Raw genomic sequence first — 18463 nt, forward strand, 5'->3', positions numbered from 1 at the left:
AAAAACCTTAAAGGATATTAGATCCATAGATTTTAATTTCTCAGATTAGTATCGCTGTTTGGCAGTGAATGGTACGTCAACCAAAAAATTTACGTTTAAAAAAACGTTCAAAGTAATACGTCACGGAAGTTTCCTCCGTAAAAAGTCAACGTCAAAACGTCAAACGTCATCAAACAATTTCCCTACGTCAAAAGTCATGACTTAAGTCATAAAAACGTCAAATTTCCATTTTGCATTTATTTAATTAGATCGGAAGTTGTCCGATACTATTTGAAAGACATTTTAAGCAATATTAACATCTCAAGTAACGTGTCTATTAACTTGTTGTTTACCTTCCCTTCCTGTTCTGAATGTATGGCCTCGCCAATTTTCACCAAGTACCGATATCTCTCATCTCTGATTCATTCGATTCGGATAACATTAGGTTAATATTAGGCTAAATTAGGTTAAAACACAGGCTAGGTTTCATCGAAGCCCAGTGCGTCTGTTTTAATGGCGCAAATCATTGATTGATGAATCAAAAACATTGTCAACTTTATCCAGTTTATTTAGTCTTCAACATTAAAAAGAGCAAACAGAAATATCTACTGATGCGGTGGCCACCAGTCCAAAGCCCAATCAAAATGTGCATACGTCGTGCATTTGACGTGCTCCATCGAATCGTTCCCGTCGCAAGGTGTGCAGTGCCTCCTGTTGGGCGTGCCCGGCCTATCAATCCAAAAGCTGAGCGCCTTTTGCGTTTTGAAAAAATGCTCATACGTGTCAGTCTCCATGCCGTACGTCACATCGTAATTCGGATCCTGCTTGTCTGTGTACGCCTCATTCTTAGTCGAATGATCCACACGATGGCGGAAGTTGGGCGGGAACCAATCGCGACCGTCGCGGTCATGGAACATGTAAATCCTGTTGGCATTACCGGATTCCCTGTCCGTGTATCTGTTGGAATCGAGTTCGTTTTCCACAATGCAGCGCAGGTACCGATAGCGATCCTTGCAAAACGTGCAGACCCGTCTCTTGTCGAAACGGCAATTGCGCACCGTTAGCGTATTGACCCACCATTCGATGCTGAAACCCATGAGTTGAACGGCCACTTGTAGGCGTTCGTACGAGTTCGGTGGATAGCGTCGAATCAAATCGATGGCTTTAGTGTTGGTCATCTCGTACGACGATAAATTGCCAATGATGTTTGGGACGCGATTCGGAGCCGCAGTTGGACACGTGACCGGCTGGCAATTCCACGCAGTGCACGGCGGATGAGTTGGACATGGTCGACATGCCTGAGCTGGAACGCTGGCGCAAGGGACGGCCGGTATGGGCGGACAAGTCGGTGCGAAATTGCAAAGAGGTAAATTATCAGGTGGGGCAGGGCAGTTGGTTGGAGCAACTGGTGGGGGGCAAACAACGCTAACATCGACCTTGTTATCCATTACAGCATTGTCGGTGAACGGTTGGGCTGGAACACAGAACACGTAGTAAACCACCAGTCCGGATGCCGCCATTAAAATTAATCCGATAACAACGAAAACGGAGAAAAGAAACTGGTTCTTACAACGGCCATTTCCCAAGTTGGTCTTTGTATTTGGTGAAGACATTTTTTGGGGGGGATTTAAAACGCTGGATTTTATTTTCAACGGCAGTGTCATTTCATGTAGAAAACAGATGTGAAGCTTTGATTGGCAAGACGGGTTGGCGTTACAATTCGTTTAGTTCGTATTGAAAATATGCCCTGGTGTCAGTGAATGATTGACGTTTCGTTTAAACGGAATAAAATCGACAAATTTCAGTTGAAATTAAAAACAATGAAACAGAAATAATATGCTATTTATCCATTGTCCAAAGAGATGGGTCATCTTCTCATTACTTTCAATGTTCCGATAGTACACCACCGACCCCGTTTTTAACGATATTTCTCTCAATAGATGGCTTTAGTTGTAATAGGTCGGAGTAGATGGCGTTAATAGGGATTTAACACAGGTTTTGGAGTGGCTCAGAAATGTTTGACACATTTTGCCGGTTTGATATAATGGCAGATTCCCACGTAATTTTTCTTGATTTTTAGGTATCTTATTTACGAAGGATTGAAGTAATGAAACCGAACTTTAGGTTTGCCGAATGTGTTTCTTAATAGATGATAGATGGCGATTGCTGTAATAGGGATTTAACACAGATTCAACACAGGTAGGGGGCAGTTCAGCCGCAGCAGGTGGGGCCGGTTGTCGTGGAGCTGGTCCCGAATTGGTGTTTTTGGAAAGTTGACATAATGGCAGATTCCTTAGTCACGTTTTACGATTTTTAAGTGTCTTATTTACGAAGAACGAAGCAATGAAAATCAACTTCAGGCTTGCGATGTTTGTGTCCGTCGCTTGATAGCGTTTAGCTTGGAAAAGAAACATTTTGTGTCAGATAAAGTAACCATAACCATGGTAATCTATAAGCTAAAGAGCTATAGATCTTATGCAATCAAAAGAGAAAAGCGGCGAGCTTAGCCAGCGCACCACGGGCCATAGCGAACTAAAATGTTTATGCTACATAACCATTCGTAGATGCTTACCAAGACGGATGCCAGTTATTTCCAGTTGACATTTCGTCCGTTGTTTCAGTCACTGCAGCGTAAAACCGTTATTAAAAACATGAGACGAGTTTGTTGTATTTGTGGTGAATTCGAAACGCAATCAAGAAAAGTTCTTCTCTTTTTCAATTCCAAGAAACATGGATTATGCGTCAAAGAGATCCAGTTAGTGGAAGACAATTCAGCTGGAATGCTATTCTGGGCAGTATTTAAATAGACACTAGGTATTAAACGATTAAATTAACGATTAATTTTAAACGATTAAATAAAGGATAAGATGATCCCTCGTTATTGGAGGGATGAGTTTCTAAGGTCACTCCAGATTTGTATAAATGTAGATCAATTACAAGAGGATCATTACATTTCAGTTCTTCAATTTTTCACAGTATGATTTAAATTCAACCTCAGGTAAACTTTTGGCTAATTCGGATAGTTTATAGACACTAGTGACTCGACTGCCGCTCATTAGAAACTACATCACAGTTTACTTTTAAAAAAAACAAACTGCAGATTCCATACCAGAGTGCGATCTGTCGCTTAACGGTAAAGCATCGTACGAAGGTTATAGTCAACATAAAACAATTTTTAGTTCAGCTATAGGCCACAGTGGTGCGCATCCGCGTAAGCTGCGCACGACTTTTGGCTTGTCGCGTACTTTTGAATTGCAATAAGATCTATAAGAAAGTTTGTATACCTGTAACCGGTTTTTACGAAATTGAAACTTATTTATGAATGATATGGCGTGTTGATTGGAATAGGAAAAGTTTTGTAAATTGATTGGAAGGGGAAAGGTTTTGTAAACAGGTTGTTTGTCAACCAAAAAGTCGCCGGTAAGGTTTCATGTATTTATACAGTTTTTATTTTGTCGTTTTCTGTAGCTTCTTACTCCCATTTGAAGAATTGACAACACATGTCGTTCTGTGTGTCAGCAAGGTTTTTAATAATTTCGATGTCACAGAAGAATCATGGTAAAATGGGGAAACCACCATTTTGCGATCAAATCTCCAAACCGTTATTGCATCTATGTGGAAAAGAGAGCTTAAAGTGTGTCAGCAGCTAGCCTCCTTACAAAAAAAAGTAATTCATATGGATACACAGTATTCAAAACAGCTGGAAGCATTAAGACAGAAATGAAGTTCAAGGTTTTTTCGTTTCATTTTGACAATATTATTTAGTCTGTGGTGGCATTATATACCTTATTTGATATGTGAATATTTTTTGTAGAGTGTTAAAACTTCTCAGGAATTAGATTTCGAGGAGTTACATAACAAGTGCAAGAAGATTGAACGAAATGTGAAAGAGCAACACAAGAATAAAATACTTCCCACCTCAACTCAAGAATCATCAAACAAAAGAAAATCCTAAACAGGTATTATATGAATTCTATCTTGTTTTTGGAGGTATGTTTGATGTTGGCAATTCTTTAGATCTTCTTTGAAATGGCTGAATGTGAGGTGAACATTCTAAAGTCAAAACAGGAATTCAGACTGACTATCCAAAAGCCCGAAACGTCAAACGTCAACGTCAAAGTCGGGGATTTTTTTAGGTTAACGTCAAAAGTCACCAACACGTCATTTTTTGCGGAAAAATGACTTAAGTTGTGACTTAAGTAAAAAAATTACGTACCATTCACTGCTGTTTGGATTATTTCCAGCAAAAAAAACAAAAAAAAAAACAAAAACAAAATTATGCTTCCTGGGGTGCTGAAAATTTAGGGGCCTAGGGGGTAATTTAGCGTTCCGTAATCGTGGCCGCTAGATTGGATTGGTAGCGTTGTTGGTTGGTGATTATTTTCAGTACCTACCCGAGGTACTGAAAAAAAGGGGGTAATTTGTCGTTCCGTAGAATTCTGTTTGCCGATTTATTGTCCACGGTCTGTACTGTATTTCCTTTCAACCAATGGAAAAACATTCTCCTGATAAGGATTTAGGTCAAAGTTTCTTAACATTATTTTAGAACCCTAGTACTATTTACATCTTGGTGTTTTCGTAGAGAACTGGCATTTGAATCGCACATGGAGATGGGAGCAAGAAAATTCAAAGGGAAGTTATTTCCTCTTCGCTGTCACTTTCGTTAGGTATCCTAAGACTGTCAACATCTTGGCATAATTCCTCTTCTATGTTCGATGGAAATGTAGAACTTCCAGCAGCAGATAAAGAATATCGAACCTGAAATCCTGTACACAAAAGCACTGAAAGCCCAAAGCGATCGCTACAACATTCCAATCATTTTGCTACCTCTGTGCACATGTTCCTCTTCTTCCTCTTCAAATAGAACCGATTGCCGGACTGGTTGACGGCTAAATGAATTACGAACGGAAGCCGGCAGCAGCATGTCGCTTAAACCGAGAAAACCTTTAACCGTCGCCGAAGATCCTGGCGTTGAACCGGTAAAGTCACTCGCATCAGGGCGTACCCAGTAAGTCATAACAAGGCCTTTACCCTTCAGGAAGGTTTCACCTCGCTTCTCGCATTTTATTTTTTCAACTTCCAACAACTTTGCCGTTTTTTCAGTCACCTAGAAAGAACGCGTAAAAATTCTATATTTTATTGTAAAAATTCTTTAAATTTAAATGTTTGTTACTTGAATGTCCCCCACTTGACTAGTATACTCCAAACGTGAAGCCATATTGACCGTATCTCCCCAAATGTCGTACAGCGGCTTCTGGGCACCAACAACTCCCGCAATAACCGGTCCATAATCGATTCCGGTTCTCAAACCAAAATTATGTGATTGCTTCCTATTTAATCGTTCAAGAACTGTCGCCATAGCTGAGGCGAACTTGACCATGATGACCAGGGAGGAAACGTACGATTGAAGTCTCCGTCACCGTTTCGGTAGATCCTTTACGGACGGAGGTGAGACCTGATGCTGCCATGTAAGTGCTTCCCACAATTTTGATTTTCTCAATGCGAGCGAACGGTTCCTCATAGGACAACTGTACATGTTACAAAATGTTTGACACGTTAATCGGCAAAAAAAAAAGTTATCAAACGAAAACTAAGGTACCGCGTCGAAAGCGCTGATGATGGAGTTCAGGACTTCTATGCAATGAAGACCGCCATCACCCACATCGTTTTCCGTATAAAAGTCCATGAAATTTGGAATGCAGGCAAACATGACGGCCACATGTCTGTGTTCTTCGTGATAAAGTTGATCGCTGCAGCGGGATGTATCCAGATACACTTCGGCTGCAAACAAAATAGATCCATTTACGCTAAATATTCGTGCACGTCACGCACGAAAGGGTTCGTTTAAATTTTGCTGTACCGACGTGGAGCGGCAAGATGTTTTGGAGCAACATCTTGTTGACGATTCTGGTTATGTTGGCTTCTTCCTGTTCACTGACTAGCTGGCGCTGCCAAACATAATCTAATCGATAGATGAACTCAATCTGAAAAGCTTAAAAAGATTAATTTTAAGTCACAGAAAACTAGACAGAGGCGGAACCTGGCGATCAGCAACATGCAAAACCATAAGAATAGTGAACAGGTACAAAGCGTGGTCGACTTCCGGCCGTATGGAAGGACTAGCCGTGCAGAGAAGGCATTCTTCTCGACTGTCAAATTTCTGATGCAAATAAAAATTCATAAATAATTAACTCTGAGGATTAGCTAACTTAAGAGTTTACCAAGCATATGTCTGAATAGATGTCAAGCGTTAAAACGCTATAGGTGATCATAGCCGCTAAATAGACGGTTAATTTCAAGAGGAAATGGATCCGATAGAAGCCGAAGGCCACAGCCATTGTTAAGGCGCAAACATATGTGAAATACTAAAACAGAGAATGTGAAATTTAATTGTAAAGAACAAATAGAAAAATTTCGGTTAATTATTACCCAAAGGTAAATGCGAGGATCGTAGAAATCACATTGGCCCGTCAGAGTTCCATTCTGGCCGGTGATTTCTAACGTAGAGTTATTTGAACCGAGGACTATGCTCTGCAGATCAAACAATGTTGATAAATGAAAAACGAGAAACATCCTCTTGCAGCAATTACCAAGTCCACCAATCCGCAAGCGCCAACGGTGATGGACACCAAGAGAAAGATAGAGATGCGTGCCATTAGGGATGAACAGTGAAAATCCAGTTTAGAGAAAACGGCCGAGACAGTCGAGCTAGAACGGCTTGGTTCAGGTGAAACAGATAGGTTTCCAAGGATTTCATCCAGATCGTTAAGGCTTGTGTTTCTAGGCTGGTTCCACAGCTGGGGCATCCATAAGCATAACGCAACCACTGCTACCACGATCACGGCAACGCCGAAGACCAGCCAAAACTGCCGGGGATCACTAAAGATTGATGATTGTTTTCTTAGTTTTTTTAATGCGTAAAAACACGTTTGTTTTAACTGCATTACCCCGTGTAAAGTGCCAGCTGAATAGTCATAATTCCGACTAGCACTGGAATGGCGCCCAAGACGTACAAGTTGAATAAGGGATCCAACCTCCGCAAAAAAGGAAGTTCCCAATTGCGATTGGAGAAGAGCAAGAGAACATTAACGTGCACTTCTTGGTTTCTGGGCCCCCTGAAAATTCATAATTATTGACGGGTTATTCGTTAGCTGGTTAAAACCAACAATAGAAACGAACTTGATTTTCGACAATCTCATAGATTCAATAGCTTTTTCCATCTTGGAATCGGCTTGGTCCATCATTCGCCGAAAACTGACCAAAGTGTTGTCCATCAAAACGGCGCCACGTCTTGTAGTGTTTTCACCGGCCGTCGATCGTCTCTGTTTCACGAGGTCAACTGTTTCATTCCAACATTGAACAATGCGATAAACCAAAAAACTATTACAAACCTTGGCAATTAGGCGGCCTACGGTTCCAATAGTGGCACTTGATTTTCTAGGATTCTTGACCAGTCGGCTGTAAATCTCTTCCGGTTGTTCGTCCCCTACCGCTAACGAGACCTGACGAACTTTCTAAATTGACGTGAAAAGCAGATGAACCAACGAATAAGAAAAAAAAAAATCAAGTTCTTCTGGATGATTTGACTTGCCGCGTAGATGTGAGGCAACGAAGCCGTAGGTGGATTTCGTTGAAATAAAATTACTGGAAGGCTGGGAGGTACTTTTTCATAAAGGCTGTCAAGCGACGAACTGTCGCTGTCGTTGAGCGTCTTCTTCGATTCACTGTTCATCCGCCGCAGAGGAGGTGATTGTCGAGAAGATGTGGGGGTGTACATACGAGGCAAAGTGGCAAAGGGATCAGTATTGAATTTGATTTTTTTCATTCCCCCGTTTTTCGATTGAACGGAATCGGCTGAAACAACCAAAAACGTCTCAATGCCTAGTTTTGCAAGGTACGCGTCACGTCTCTTCCCATTGCCCGGTTCAAACCGATAGGCACCGCCCAACAGGTTCTTTGTTGCCATGGAAATGTGGATCCCTCTAAAGTAGGCAAGCAGACACAAATATTGATTGGTATCTCGACCAAAGACAACCGAAGGTGTGAATTAACCAACACGACTTCTTGGCTAATGGATTTTTGATTATCTTTGGCAGTGTTCTTTGTGTAAACAACTGACATCGTGAGACAATCGAGGATAAAACACGTACGACGGCTCAAGCTACCGTGTTGTATCTAGCATACTCATTACGTACATACCCTGCTATTCCCGATTGTTCCATGTGATTGGCGATGGTAACGTCACGGGACCAGATGTCAAACTGCCACTTACGAAGACCGATTAACCCGCTGATAACACTGCCGCTATGTACGCCGATCCGCATGTCTACATCCACTTGGTGATCCTCTCTAATCTTATCGAGAATTCGTTTTTATGGTTGGTTTTACTCAAAAAGTTTTCAGGATTGGAGTGAAATAGCATAAGCTAGCTTAAGATAAGGTCAACAGCATTGTACGCAAACAGCAGGTGGGGATGTTACCTTACTTGGCGGATGATTTCAATCATCTTGAAACCCATTTCAACGCAGTTTTTGGCGTGGTCGGATGTCGAGTCAGGGATTCCAGAGACGCAGTAGTAACAATCACCGAGGATTTTGATCCTTAAACAGTCGTTTTCCTGACAACACGGTTTTGAAAAGTTTAGACAAATAACGCAAGGAATTAAAGTTATGTTAGTTTATTACCCGGGCAGCTTCGTCGAATTTGCCAAACAGTTCATTCAGCAGAGACACGAGACTGCCTGAAGAGAGTGTTGATGTCAGTGGAGTAAAATTGACGATGTCGGCGTAAAGGACACTCACTTCCGGATGTACCTCGACGTGCAACGTGCTGGTACGAAACACAAACTAAGCGATTGAATGATTATACATAGAAATGCGATATTCTATCAACGCCGCGCGTTCAACTTACTCGAAGGGCTTCTTTGACGAAGGCGATGACTTTTGTTTGTTCATCTGTTGGACTTCTTCTCGGATGGCGGTTCCCACATCATGGGCGATATGCTTGGGCAAGATGGACAACATGAGCTGTTCTTCTTGACTCTTTTCGTAGTCCAATTTAATGGTTGACTCGATACATCGGCGTCGGTCGAGAAAGGCTCGTCTTAAAGTAGTTTCGTTCAGACATTTGGTGAAAATGCCAAATATGTTAGCTGTCAAATAGAAAGCAACGTCTGCTACGATCATGGAAATGTTAAGTCCGTGATCAGTTGGCCAAATCCTGGTTTGGAACAACAACACCGGACGCTATCACATGAACAGTCCCAACGGTCAGGCCCATCAATATGGCCACACGAAGGGATGCGATCGGTAGCAGGTTGTAAACGACCAGGATCGTGTAGAGAGCGGTCGGTACATGAAAGACGACTTCTACCATCAGAAATTAGTAGAAAAATCCCATTTATCGGAACCGTGAACTAAAATACGTAAATGTCTCTTGACCCACCTTCAGTTGGATGAGTTTCATTGTGTTTGGCGAACCAGAGATACAGGCCAATATCAACCGCGACGAGAAGAAATGCCAGGGTAAGTGCCATCAGTAAGTGTAGAAAACGGTATTTTTTGAAATGCTCTTCTTTGTAAGCCACGCAGAAGAATAGACAGGCTGTCAACAGGAGTACCACATGGCCAACAATTTCTGGGAGGGCTTTCGATTCATCGTCCACGTTTAATACAAGTAATAAAAGAATAAAAATAACGCCCAGGAAAATCTGTAGGAGTAATAAAGCCTTAAAATCCACGTGCATAAGCCGCTGCTGATAACGGTCGTAAAGTATTTCCAAGTCTTTATTTTTAAACCGTTTCTGTAAAAGTTAAGAACAGTCAATCAAAAGTTAGGAATAGTAAACGTAAGAAGTTTTGTGGTCTGTACTCGTAAATCGGTGAGCTTCCACATATAAGCGTCTCTGCCGTTGGATGTAGATGCGGAAGCGATGGAAGGCGGTCTAAGTGAATGAATACTGGAACGAGCGACAAGTTCCATTCCCCTCACCGTTATTATTGTTTCCAGGTCGTTATTATTGGGGACATCAATGACACTGTTCCTCATTGTGGATGAAAGATGTTGACCTTTTTGAGGCTGTGAGAGAGTTTGAAATATCAGTGATAAATAATAGGCTGGGTTTGGAACAAAAATCCATCTGTCATTTTGGTCAAGATTAACATTTTCTACGGACCGAACGTGATGCATCATTTGAAAAAAAAAAAGTTCTTTGGTTACATCTAACATTTGATGTTAATTACATTACAAACTCTGTAAATACGATACACAAATTCCTTTTGAATTTTCCATAGAACATTTCTTCACATTTAACGGCAATCATTCCATCTGATGGGTGTGCCCTATAATCCACAACGACCATATACAAACTGAGGCGAAATTTTTCGCGGGACCGTTCTAATCCTTGATTATGACGCTTAATTGTTTAGGGCCAGTTTCCATAAAGTCACAACGACCAAGTCTCCAACCGATAAATCCAAATTGTTGACATTTTTACTGAAATGCGTGTAGGTAGCCACAATACGGTAACGCAATAAAGATTAGACATCTCCCAATTTTTTTGAATATTTGGGGGCCTTGAATGCCTTTTTCTCCAAGTTTAACGAGATCGGTTATTTTTTGGGTGTTGCTACATCTATCACTACGCCGACTTTGGATAGGACAAGGCATACATTTTCTTTTAAAAAAAATTAGGTAAGATAGGTCTTACCTAATCACAGCGGAGCGAAACCGGAAAAATATCACTGGAAGAAAGTCATGCACCTAGCCCTCTGAGAGGAATAAAAAAAAAAAAAAAAGTGGACCCGGACTTCTAAACGTATGATTAACACGTGTATAACTGATGATACTGACGCTTTTCTGCGACAAGTTACTAAAGACCACTTGTTGGCGTACGCAAACGATCTGCAACTGTAGGACTAGGAATGCCCTACGATCGTTTAGTGGGACGTCTTTGAATGCACTATCACTATCTACTCAAAGATAAGACAACCAAAAGCAGAAAATAACAAAATAAAAAGGTGACTTGATCTTATTCTTATCACAAACCTCTTTTTTATTTATCTTTTTAAAAAGGAAAGTAGTAATTTAGTACAAGAATGCCTAATCATTCGGGATTTCGTATTCGTTCTCTCACCTTCCATTCGTTTTTCTTCCGTCACCGTCCATGACACTCTAACCGAATTTCAAAAGATTATCAAGCAGTAATAAACAGAGGTTGGAATAAGAGAGAACCAAATAATATTTTAACGGGTGCTTATGATTTCGATATCAAGCCAAAACTTCTTTCAACTTAAGCTGCACTTCAGCTGGAAGAGCGGATGCCCAGCCATTGTACAGATCAGAAAAACCGGATGCAATGTTGCTCATCAGTTCGTTAATCATTGGCTTTTGATCTGTAAAAACAATATTCTTATCACAGCGTGTCAAAGAGCATTCATTATAGACGGAAAGTTACCTGGCTGCAGCTCTTGTTGTGTTGCCATCGTCAATATCACGTTCATGATTTGAGGAAGGTGTGACACGAACAGAGGATGGCCATTCTGGAACAGGAAGAGGAAGCATTTGAGAATAGACGAATTCTCGTGAAAGTCTTCACGCAACGGCAAGTGACTCATCAAAACTGGGAAAACCTAGGCAAATGGGAGAAGCGGATAAAAAAAAAAAAACAAGAACCATCAAAACAAGTTCCTAATGCTCGTTAATTACCTGGTCCATTGGTACGGCACTGATATTGACCGATTATCAGACGAGTAATAGCTGCGCAAATATTGTCTAACGCAAGTGGATTATCTTCGCGCGACAAAGCGGTCGACAGGAGCTGAAGAATTTGCGGGTAATTTCTAACACAAACAAAAAATAACAGATTAATAAACAAAACGACCAAGGGTGTTTCAACGAAGGCTGACGATTAGAATGAAAGACTCACGGGAAAAGTAGTTCCCGACCATGAAGGACCAGCTCTCCCAATCCGAAGACGGAATTGTTGCGTACTTCGCTATCCGAATCGCGCATCAGAGTAGTAAATGTAGTGAACAGATGCGGTACGAACGGTTCCAAAACGCCATCAAGCGGTTCCATGCAAACAGCCAGCACGCCGGCGCTGAACGACTTTTCCGCAATAGTGCAATTCTTTTTCTACAGATAACAAAGTTCTACCAACAGGATATAAAACTTCAAATAATATAAGCTATCACCGTTTTCTGAAGGATAGATGGCAAAAGTCCAGCAAAATACGGTGCAAATTCTTGAGGAGTCATGGCACTGCCCAATGCAGGTAAAACATCCCCGGCGTATTCTATTAGCTTCTCACTAGCTTCTGAATCTGGGTCTTCTGCATCATCCTCTTCTTCATTGCTTTCTTCAGCTTGTTCCATCATTTGACATTGAGTCTGAATCAAGCGTCTCGTTAAAATCTTTCAGTCTTAAAATTTAAGATTCCGTACCGATTTGCTAAACACGTTCTTAATGCACATCAGCACAGCGTCTAAATGGCCCTGAGTTTTAATGACAAGACCTTTCAACTCCTTCAAAAGCTCCGTTAGACAATCGAGCGCTCCATTAACGACATCTATCTCGCAATCCGTGTGGATGGCTTCCGAGAGTTTAGGAATGAGAACGGCCAGTGCTGCCAAACAAGCTATAGAAAAAACAAGCCACATTAGGAGCTTCGTGGAATTTTAGAAATGCAAGTAAAATGCAAACCATCCTCTCCGTTAGGCTGTTTGCCTATACAGACTGTAAACTGAGTTAGAGCAGATAGCGCAGCTCTTCGTATGTCTTCGTGACCGTAATCGACTAGTTTATAGATAGGTCCACTGCACTGTTCCACGTAAGAGATGAACGGCCCTCTATTATGCAACAGTGAAAACACTGATAAGCCGATAGACATAATAAACGTAAAAGAATTCTAAAATACCTGGCTTGAAAAGCCAATTCCCTAAGGGCAAGACATGCTTCTTCTTTTTCTTCCAAATAGGCATTTTCAACCGTGTAGCCAGCTACGTCGCTGTCCTCATCATCATCCTCATTGTCCATGGGTGAGACGTCTTCGTCATCGTCAAGTAGGTCACCAGCCGGAAATGCTGATTCGTCGTCATCGTCTTTCAACTGAGCAGTAACGCCTTCATTGCTCTCGACAGCTTTCATTAGCAAAGGAATAATGACGGGCAGGGCAGCAGCCATGTCGTCTTTCAGCACGCAAGCAAGCGAGGCAAATACTCCATACGCGCATTTCCGTAAATCAGGATCGTCTTTGCTTTGGACTAGGGTGAGTGTAAAATGAAGACATTCTTCAGCAAACGGTCGGAAGGTTTGCTCGCCGATCGTTCGGGCAATTACGCCCAACGTATCTAAAATAAAATAAAAAGATAATTACGATATTGAATTGATGAAAAGAGTCTTTCGGGGAAAGGATAATCAAAAGATTACCTAGGGCTTGAACCTGTAGCGGCATTTCTTCCAGTGTCAACTGACCGCTCAGATAGACTTTCAAATGCTCCATGATGCGACCAAAGTAGGGAACCATGGCTTTTCCAACAGCGTTTGCTATTATAGTATTACCAAGGAAAATGTTATTAAAAATAAACAAGGCACGAGTCTTTTGGCTTTTACCAGTGGCACCAACGGCACTAAGGGCCAGTTCCTTGACGTGAAAAGGATAGGCTGGGTTCAGAGCAGCGAAGAAATGATCCATTAGAGCGGGAACGAAGGGGTTAAGTTTTTCCTCCATAGTTTCGCAAAACGTCTCCAAGGCGTAGAAGACGCGATCGATGCTACGTGGCACTTTTTGGCCACTGGCTAAGCTAAGGCAAGTGGCCGACAGATATTCAAAAAGAACGGGCAGGATGTCGTTGGCGTATTTGTCAATGTCGGGTTGGAGGTGCTCGGAAAACTGGCCAACGGCATAGAGAGCCGCATTACGCACGTGAGCTTGGGGATGTTTGATGCCATTGCAAACACACTGAACAAAAGCCGGCAAATACTTTGTGCGAATATGCTCCGCACAGCCCTCGGCAACGACGGCTAAGGCCGTGTACGCTGCTTGTTGGGAACGAATATCAGACCCTAAAAACATTCAATCAATACAAATTTCTTTCACTTTATGAACACTTCAGACCTTTGAAAGCCGGTTCGGCCCACTGAAGCAAAGGTGTGACAACCTTGTCCGGGGGCAAGTGTAATGCCATTTCGTTCAAGGTTTGGGCAGCTACGATGCATGGCTTAGTCGATTCAACCTGTTCGTCTTCGTCCTCATCTTCGTCTTCTTCATCTGCTTCCGCCATCAATACAAACAGTGTTTGAAGAATTGGACTGACAAGTTTATTCTTAATCATGGACTGTAAAATAACGAAATAAACATATTAAACACAAAATATTAAAGAAGTGAAATAAAGGGAAAAGGTACCTTTTTCTTCAGTCTCGCCAGAGTTGCAATAAAGTTCAAAGCTTTAATACGAATAGAGTCGTCCAAGTCCTTCTTAGAAGCAATCTCTAAGCAAAGTTCGGCAACTGCTTTCAAATGAGGTGCCAGAAGCGAAACCTCAGTTTCCAAAAGCTCTTCCCAGATTTCCATCAGGTTAACTGCTTTAGCTCCATCACTAACGATCAAATTCTTCACTACGACCAGAACTTTGGGGATAAGCGGTTGAACCATTGTCTGGTTGACGGAAATGGACCAATTAATTAAAAGGACAATAAAAATGTGAGAACTATAACTTACAGCTTCTTCGGTGCCGATGTACGGAATCAAGTTTTTAAGTGTCATTCCCGCATAGTAGGCGGAAGCAATGTTAGAATCTTGCAAAGCTGAATGGAATATAGAAATGAAGGGTTTCAGAAACACCTTCAGCTCGTCACCAGCTGAATCTGCCACAATGCTCAAGAGATACAATCCCAATTCTTTCTCGTTAGCTTTTCCTTGGCAGCACAGCTGTTGAACAAACTCCAGCAACTCAGCCCATTTTCTGTCAGCCAATTCATGTTTCGCTATTGATGCAATAACTTGTGCAGTAGAATTACGTACACTAGTCTCAGGCTCTCGAGTAAGAGCATCTAAAAGTCCTGACTTAATGCTAAAAGATAAAACTAATTAAAGACAAAATAAACTACATGCCACTATTATTTTCTAACCCGTGTTTGAAGTCGAGTGTCAGTTTTTCCCAATGATAATACTTAGACAATCTTTTTCTCAATAAGACAAGGGCATACTGTCTAATTTGGGGGCTAGGGGAATACTTTCCAATATGAAGCAAGGTCGGGCAAATAGTCGGACGTTTAAGTGCCTCTTTTAGTTCAGCTGTACCCTGAAGACCAGAACGCAAATGAAATATGGTACGTGAGTTTGGAAGTGTATGGGTTTAAATTACCGTTTTAATAGATTCGTTATCCGGTTCCAAAACCTTCGCTAGAATTTCATCTACAGAACTCATGGCGGCCTTATGATAGAGCGAACGAAGAACTGTAAAATCAGGACACGGCTCAGGCTCTTAACACGAAACACACGTGTTACGTGTGGCAGCCGACAGCAGAGACCAGACCCCTGGGAATTCTGGGGCGGTAACCGGGAAGGGACTAAACTGAACTGCCAACGCAAGAGCGAGACGATAATCGATCATTTATTAAAGCATTTACTCAAGCATTTCAATAAAGTTTCATCATAGATTGTTAGGTTTTTTTGTACTTGAAAATTAAAACGTAATCAATTGGAGAACAGAATTAAGATATTATGAATTATTGCCGGAAAACGGTATGGGTATCAGCATTTTGTCACCCTTATTCCCGCCTGCAATTCCAATGTTTTTCCCGCCGAAACGTTAAACTTTGAAAACAGCTGTTTTAATTGATCGAACGTTGTAACTCTACCGTAAAATCGTAGGTTTTTAATTCCACGTGACCGTAATTCCGATATTTTAAAATTGTTTTCGGTAGGTTTTATTGTTATTATTGTTACCCTACTGTGTAAAGGGCTTTGTGTTTCGGCAATTGTTTACCAAATTTTATAGTTAAGACAATTTGCCGTAAAAGTGAATTTTTTCTTAATTTATTTCGTGGTAATCCGTATCGGTAACATTTTCTTCTAAAACTATTAGCAGATTATTGCTCGTTATTCCAAATCGCTTGAGTACAGCACTAACATTGTTTCTTTGACCAGAAAGTTAATGGTACAATTAAACCCATAGCACCAGTAAATCTAGAATATTTACGATTTTATTTTTGGAATGACTTATGCTAGTCATAAAGCTATCATTCCTTCTTGAAGTATTGAACAAATATGGCACTGAGTTTTGCCTTAAAACATAGCGTAAAAAATCAATTTATTGTACGGGACAAACAAAAACGGATCAGTAACGACGTCGTTTTAATAAGTCAGGCTTCCAGTTGATTGGGTGAGTCTCTTCATTGGCTTCGTCATCTTCTTTATAAATTTTGATAGTTTTATCTGCTTCGGCAGTGATAAGACGAGAACCACTGTGGTCGAATGTCATGGCAAATACGCCAGCTTCACTGTCCATCGAACCAGGTTGTACTGGGGCCTTTGTGTTTTAAGCCGAAGATTAATGAAAAAGAAATGCCGGGGGAAATAATCATCAACGTTACCTGAGAGCGCTGAAAATTGTAGCCAGTCTTGAAGTCCCAAAAGTGTAGTGAACCGTTATCAGCACCAGAGACCATGACGTTGTCAGCGTTTATAGCAAGACAATTGAGAATGGCATTATGGCCAGAAAGATTTTGAATAAACTTGCCCTCCGGGCACTTCCACTGCTTTATGTTATCGGGCGAAGCAGATGCAAACATATATCTGTTATAAAGAACAAGAATGAATTTTAATCGTTAGTTAAACCATTACCGCAAACAAAAGATTTCTATTTTTTTTACAAGTTTGGGTGCATGGCAACTGCTCGGACACTTTTTTTGTGATTCGTCAAGGTGGCCATAGATCTGCCAGCCGCCAAATCCCACAGTCGAATGGTACTATCATGGCTGCTAGTAATAATCTATACAATCAAATAAAAAGTAGAGTAAAAAAAAAACTTGGAAAGATTGTAAACTAAATACCTGAGGCTCTGCTGCTTGACAAACAACTGAGGCTACGGTATTGGTATGACCAGTTAGAGTGTGAATGTTTGCTTTTGTTCTCATATCCCAAACCCTAGCAGTAGAATCACGACCGCAAGTTACTAGAACATCAATTGTCGGATGCAAGGCCATACTGTAGACAGCGCTTAGGTGGCCGTGATAGTGTCGAATAACCTGAAACACGGAATATTTTTATTATTTTTTAAAAAACCATAATTAACGGAACTTGGTGGCTACTTTATTGTACTCAAGATCCCAGCACTTCACTTGCCGATCTTCACCAGCACTGAAGAGGTAAGGATGCCTTGGGCTGACTTGAAGGGCACGCACAGTGCTAACATGACCTGTAAGCGAAAGTTTCAGTTTTCCGGATGCTAAATCCCAAATCTGCAAAAATTCAGAATGAAATGCCTTTATTAGTGAAACATAGTGTAATCACAGAGTAATACAACCTTAATAACTCTGTCAGCAGATCCAGTGCAAAACCATTCATTTGTGGGATCAACAGCAACACATCGTACCCAACCAATGTGACCACTGATAACTCGACAGAGTTTCCAGGGTGGATGCCACTGTGGTTTGGGCATAGTTGGAGCTTTACGGGAAACGAGTGACTGTGTGGTGTTGTTTGATGGACCACCTAATGGGTTCTACTATTAGCAAGGAGAGGAGGTTGATCTTTTTAGTTGCTATACCTGTGGCATAGCCTGGAATTCCAACAGCTGATATATTTGCAGAAGTTTGTGGCAACTGGTGGCCAGGAGTTCCAGAAGGCATAAGAGCCAATGATTGGGTGGCCTCTCCATCTTGTTCTGTCAACAACCATTTAGGAATATAAAAACAAACTAGAAGACTCAAAAATACCTAATTTGTTTGTTAAGGCAAGAGGTCCTCCAGGGTAATTTGTTGGAAGACCAGTCTTTCTAGCTATCTCCTGTTGCTTTGTGACCAGCTCTACAATGGGGCCATACGTGTCTTTAGCTTTTGATGACCTCCACGCAGACACTCTGAGAACAAAACAAACAAAATTTACATAATCTGTTCTTGATTACGTACTTCATTGACAAAAACATACGCTTTGGGGTCGAGAGGAGGTAGACCACCCTCTTCTGACAGAAACATGTCGTGGGTTCTCTTCAATGAACGAAACACTAGCGTATGCACGGAATGTTTCTGAATATCCTAAAATCACAAAAATAAAAATTTTTACCATTTTCAAACAACTATTTTCCTACTTATTTAAAATTTACCTCTCCCATGATTGTTTATAAACGGTAATAACGAAATCGAATCGAAATTTACATGAGATATACTACCGGCGTCGTCTAACGTGTTGATACCATCCCCATCTATACGGAAAAACATGGTTGGTTCACGCATCAAACATTAGATGGCATAATAACACGCG

At 41.2% G+C, this 18463-nt stretch overlaps 4 protein-coding genes and 1 long non-coding RNA gene across 7 annotated transcripts; 1 reads left to right on the forward strand and 4 right to left on the reverse strand.

Moving 5' to 3' along the window:
• Positions 1-584: 584 nt before the first annotated feature.
• On the reverse strand, positions 585-2376 carry LOC116929566. The gene has a single exon (XM_032936824.2). The coding sequence runs from the start codon at positions 1641-1643 to the stop codon at positions 585-587; it is 1059 nt and encodes a 352-aa protein (XP_032792715.2). The 5' UTR covers positions 1644-2376.
• Positions 2377-3147: 771 nt separating this feature from the next.
• Positions 3148-4494, forward strand: LOC116929503. Of its 2 annotated transcripts, XR_004397891.2 has the most exons (3): positions 3220-3711; positions 3794-3938; positions 3997-4494. It is a non-coding gene; the product is annotated as an uncharacterized LOC116929503 (long non-coding RNA). The 2 variants fall into 2 exon arrangements; XR_006650557.1 differs by having other exon boundaries at positions 3148-3938.
• On the reverse strand, positions 4430-10951 carry LOC116929418 (adenylate cyclase type 2). The gene is given in 22 exon segments (XM_045178115.1): positions 4430-4745; positions 4807-5086; positions 5153-5386; positions 5388-5507; positions 5579-5760; positions 5840-5963; positions 6020-6139; positions 6201-6344; positions 6409-6510; positions 6570-6858; positions 6927-7094; positions 7159-7301; positions 7371-7493; positions 7571-7961; positions 8179-8333; positions 8465-8596; positions 8664-8808; positions 8890-9347; positions 9424-9781; positions 9850-10056; positions 10688-10746; positions 10831-10951. Coding segments are annotated over 18 exon segments (3267 nt in total). The 5' UTR covers positions 9165-9347; positions 9424-9781; positions 9850-10056; positions 10688-10746; positions 10831-10951; the 3' UTR covers positions 4430-4605.
• A 60-nt stretch (positions 10952-11011) lies between these two features.
• LOC116929422 (importin-4) lies at positions 11012-15544 on the reverse strand. Its single transcript, XM_032936651.2, is given in 16 exon segments — positions 11012-11372; positions 11435-11609; positions 11686-11715; positions 11717-11819; positions 11906-12114; positions 12174-12368; positions 12423-12616; positions 12682-12827; positions 12896-13328; positions 13408-13524; positions 13591-14043; positions 14096-14315; positions 14384-14635; positions 14699-15050; positions 15109-15281; positions 15345-15544. Coding segments are annotated over 16 exon segments (3240 nt in total). The 5' UTR covers positions 15408-15544; the 3' UTR covers positions 11012-11247.
• Positions 15545-16275: 731 nt separating this feature from the next.
• Positions 16276-18454, reverse strand: LOC116929450 (pleiotropic regulator 1). 2 transcript variants are annotated; one of them, XM_045178116.1, is made up of 10 exons: positions 18306-18454; positions 18131-18237; positions 17920-18062; positions 17751-17861; positions 17508-17695; positions 17293-17442; positions 17035-17229; positions 16855-16973; positions 16576-16777; positions 16276-16511 (listed from the first exon to the last, which is right to left on the reverse strand). In XM_045178116.1, the coding sequence occupies exons 1-10, from the start codon at positions 18312-18314 to the stop codon at positions 16320-16322; spliced, it is 1416 nt and encodes a 471-aa protein (XP_045034051.1). In that variant the 5' UTR covers positions 18315-18454; the 3' UTR covers positions 16276-16319. The 2 variants fall into 2 exon arrangements, with proteins under 2 accessions (XP_045034051.1, XP_032792593.2); XM_032936702.2 differs by having other exon boundaries at positions 17751-17867.
• Positions 18455-18463: the final 9 nt, after the last annotated feature.

Source organism: Daphnia magna, linkage group LG8 (genome assembly GCF_020631705.1).
Source record: "Daphnia magna isolate NIES linkage group LG8, ASM2063170v1.1, whole genome shotgun sequence".
NCBI lineage: Eukaryota > Metazoa > Arthropoda > Branchiopoda > Diplostraca > Daphniidae > Daphnia > Daphnia magna.

What these genes read in the sequence shown, in the direction of transcription:
- LOC116929566 (XM_032936824.2), bottom strand. Translation starts at nt 1,643, where the DNA reads ATGACACTGCCGTTGAAAATAAAATCCAGCGTTTTAAATCCCCCCCAA.
- LOC116929450 (XM_032936702.2), bottom strand. An exon ending in AATTCCAGGCTATGCCACAG is followed by an intron (nt 17,696 to 17,750) that starts GTATAGCAACTA and finishes AGAACCCATTAG; the next exon opens with GTGGTCCATCAAACAACACC. An exon ending in GTTGCCATGCACCCAAACTT is followed by an intron (nt 16,778 to 16,854) that starts GTAAAAAAAATA and finishes TCTTTATAACAG; the next exon opens with ATATATGTTTGCATCTGCTT.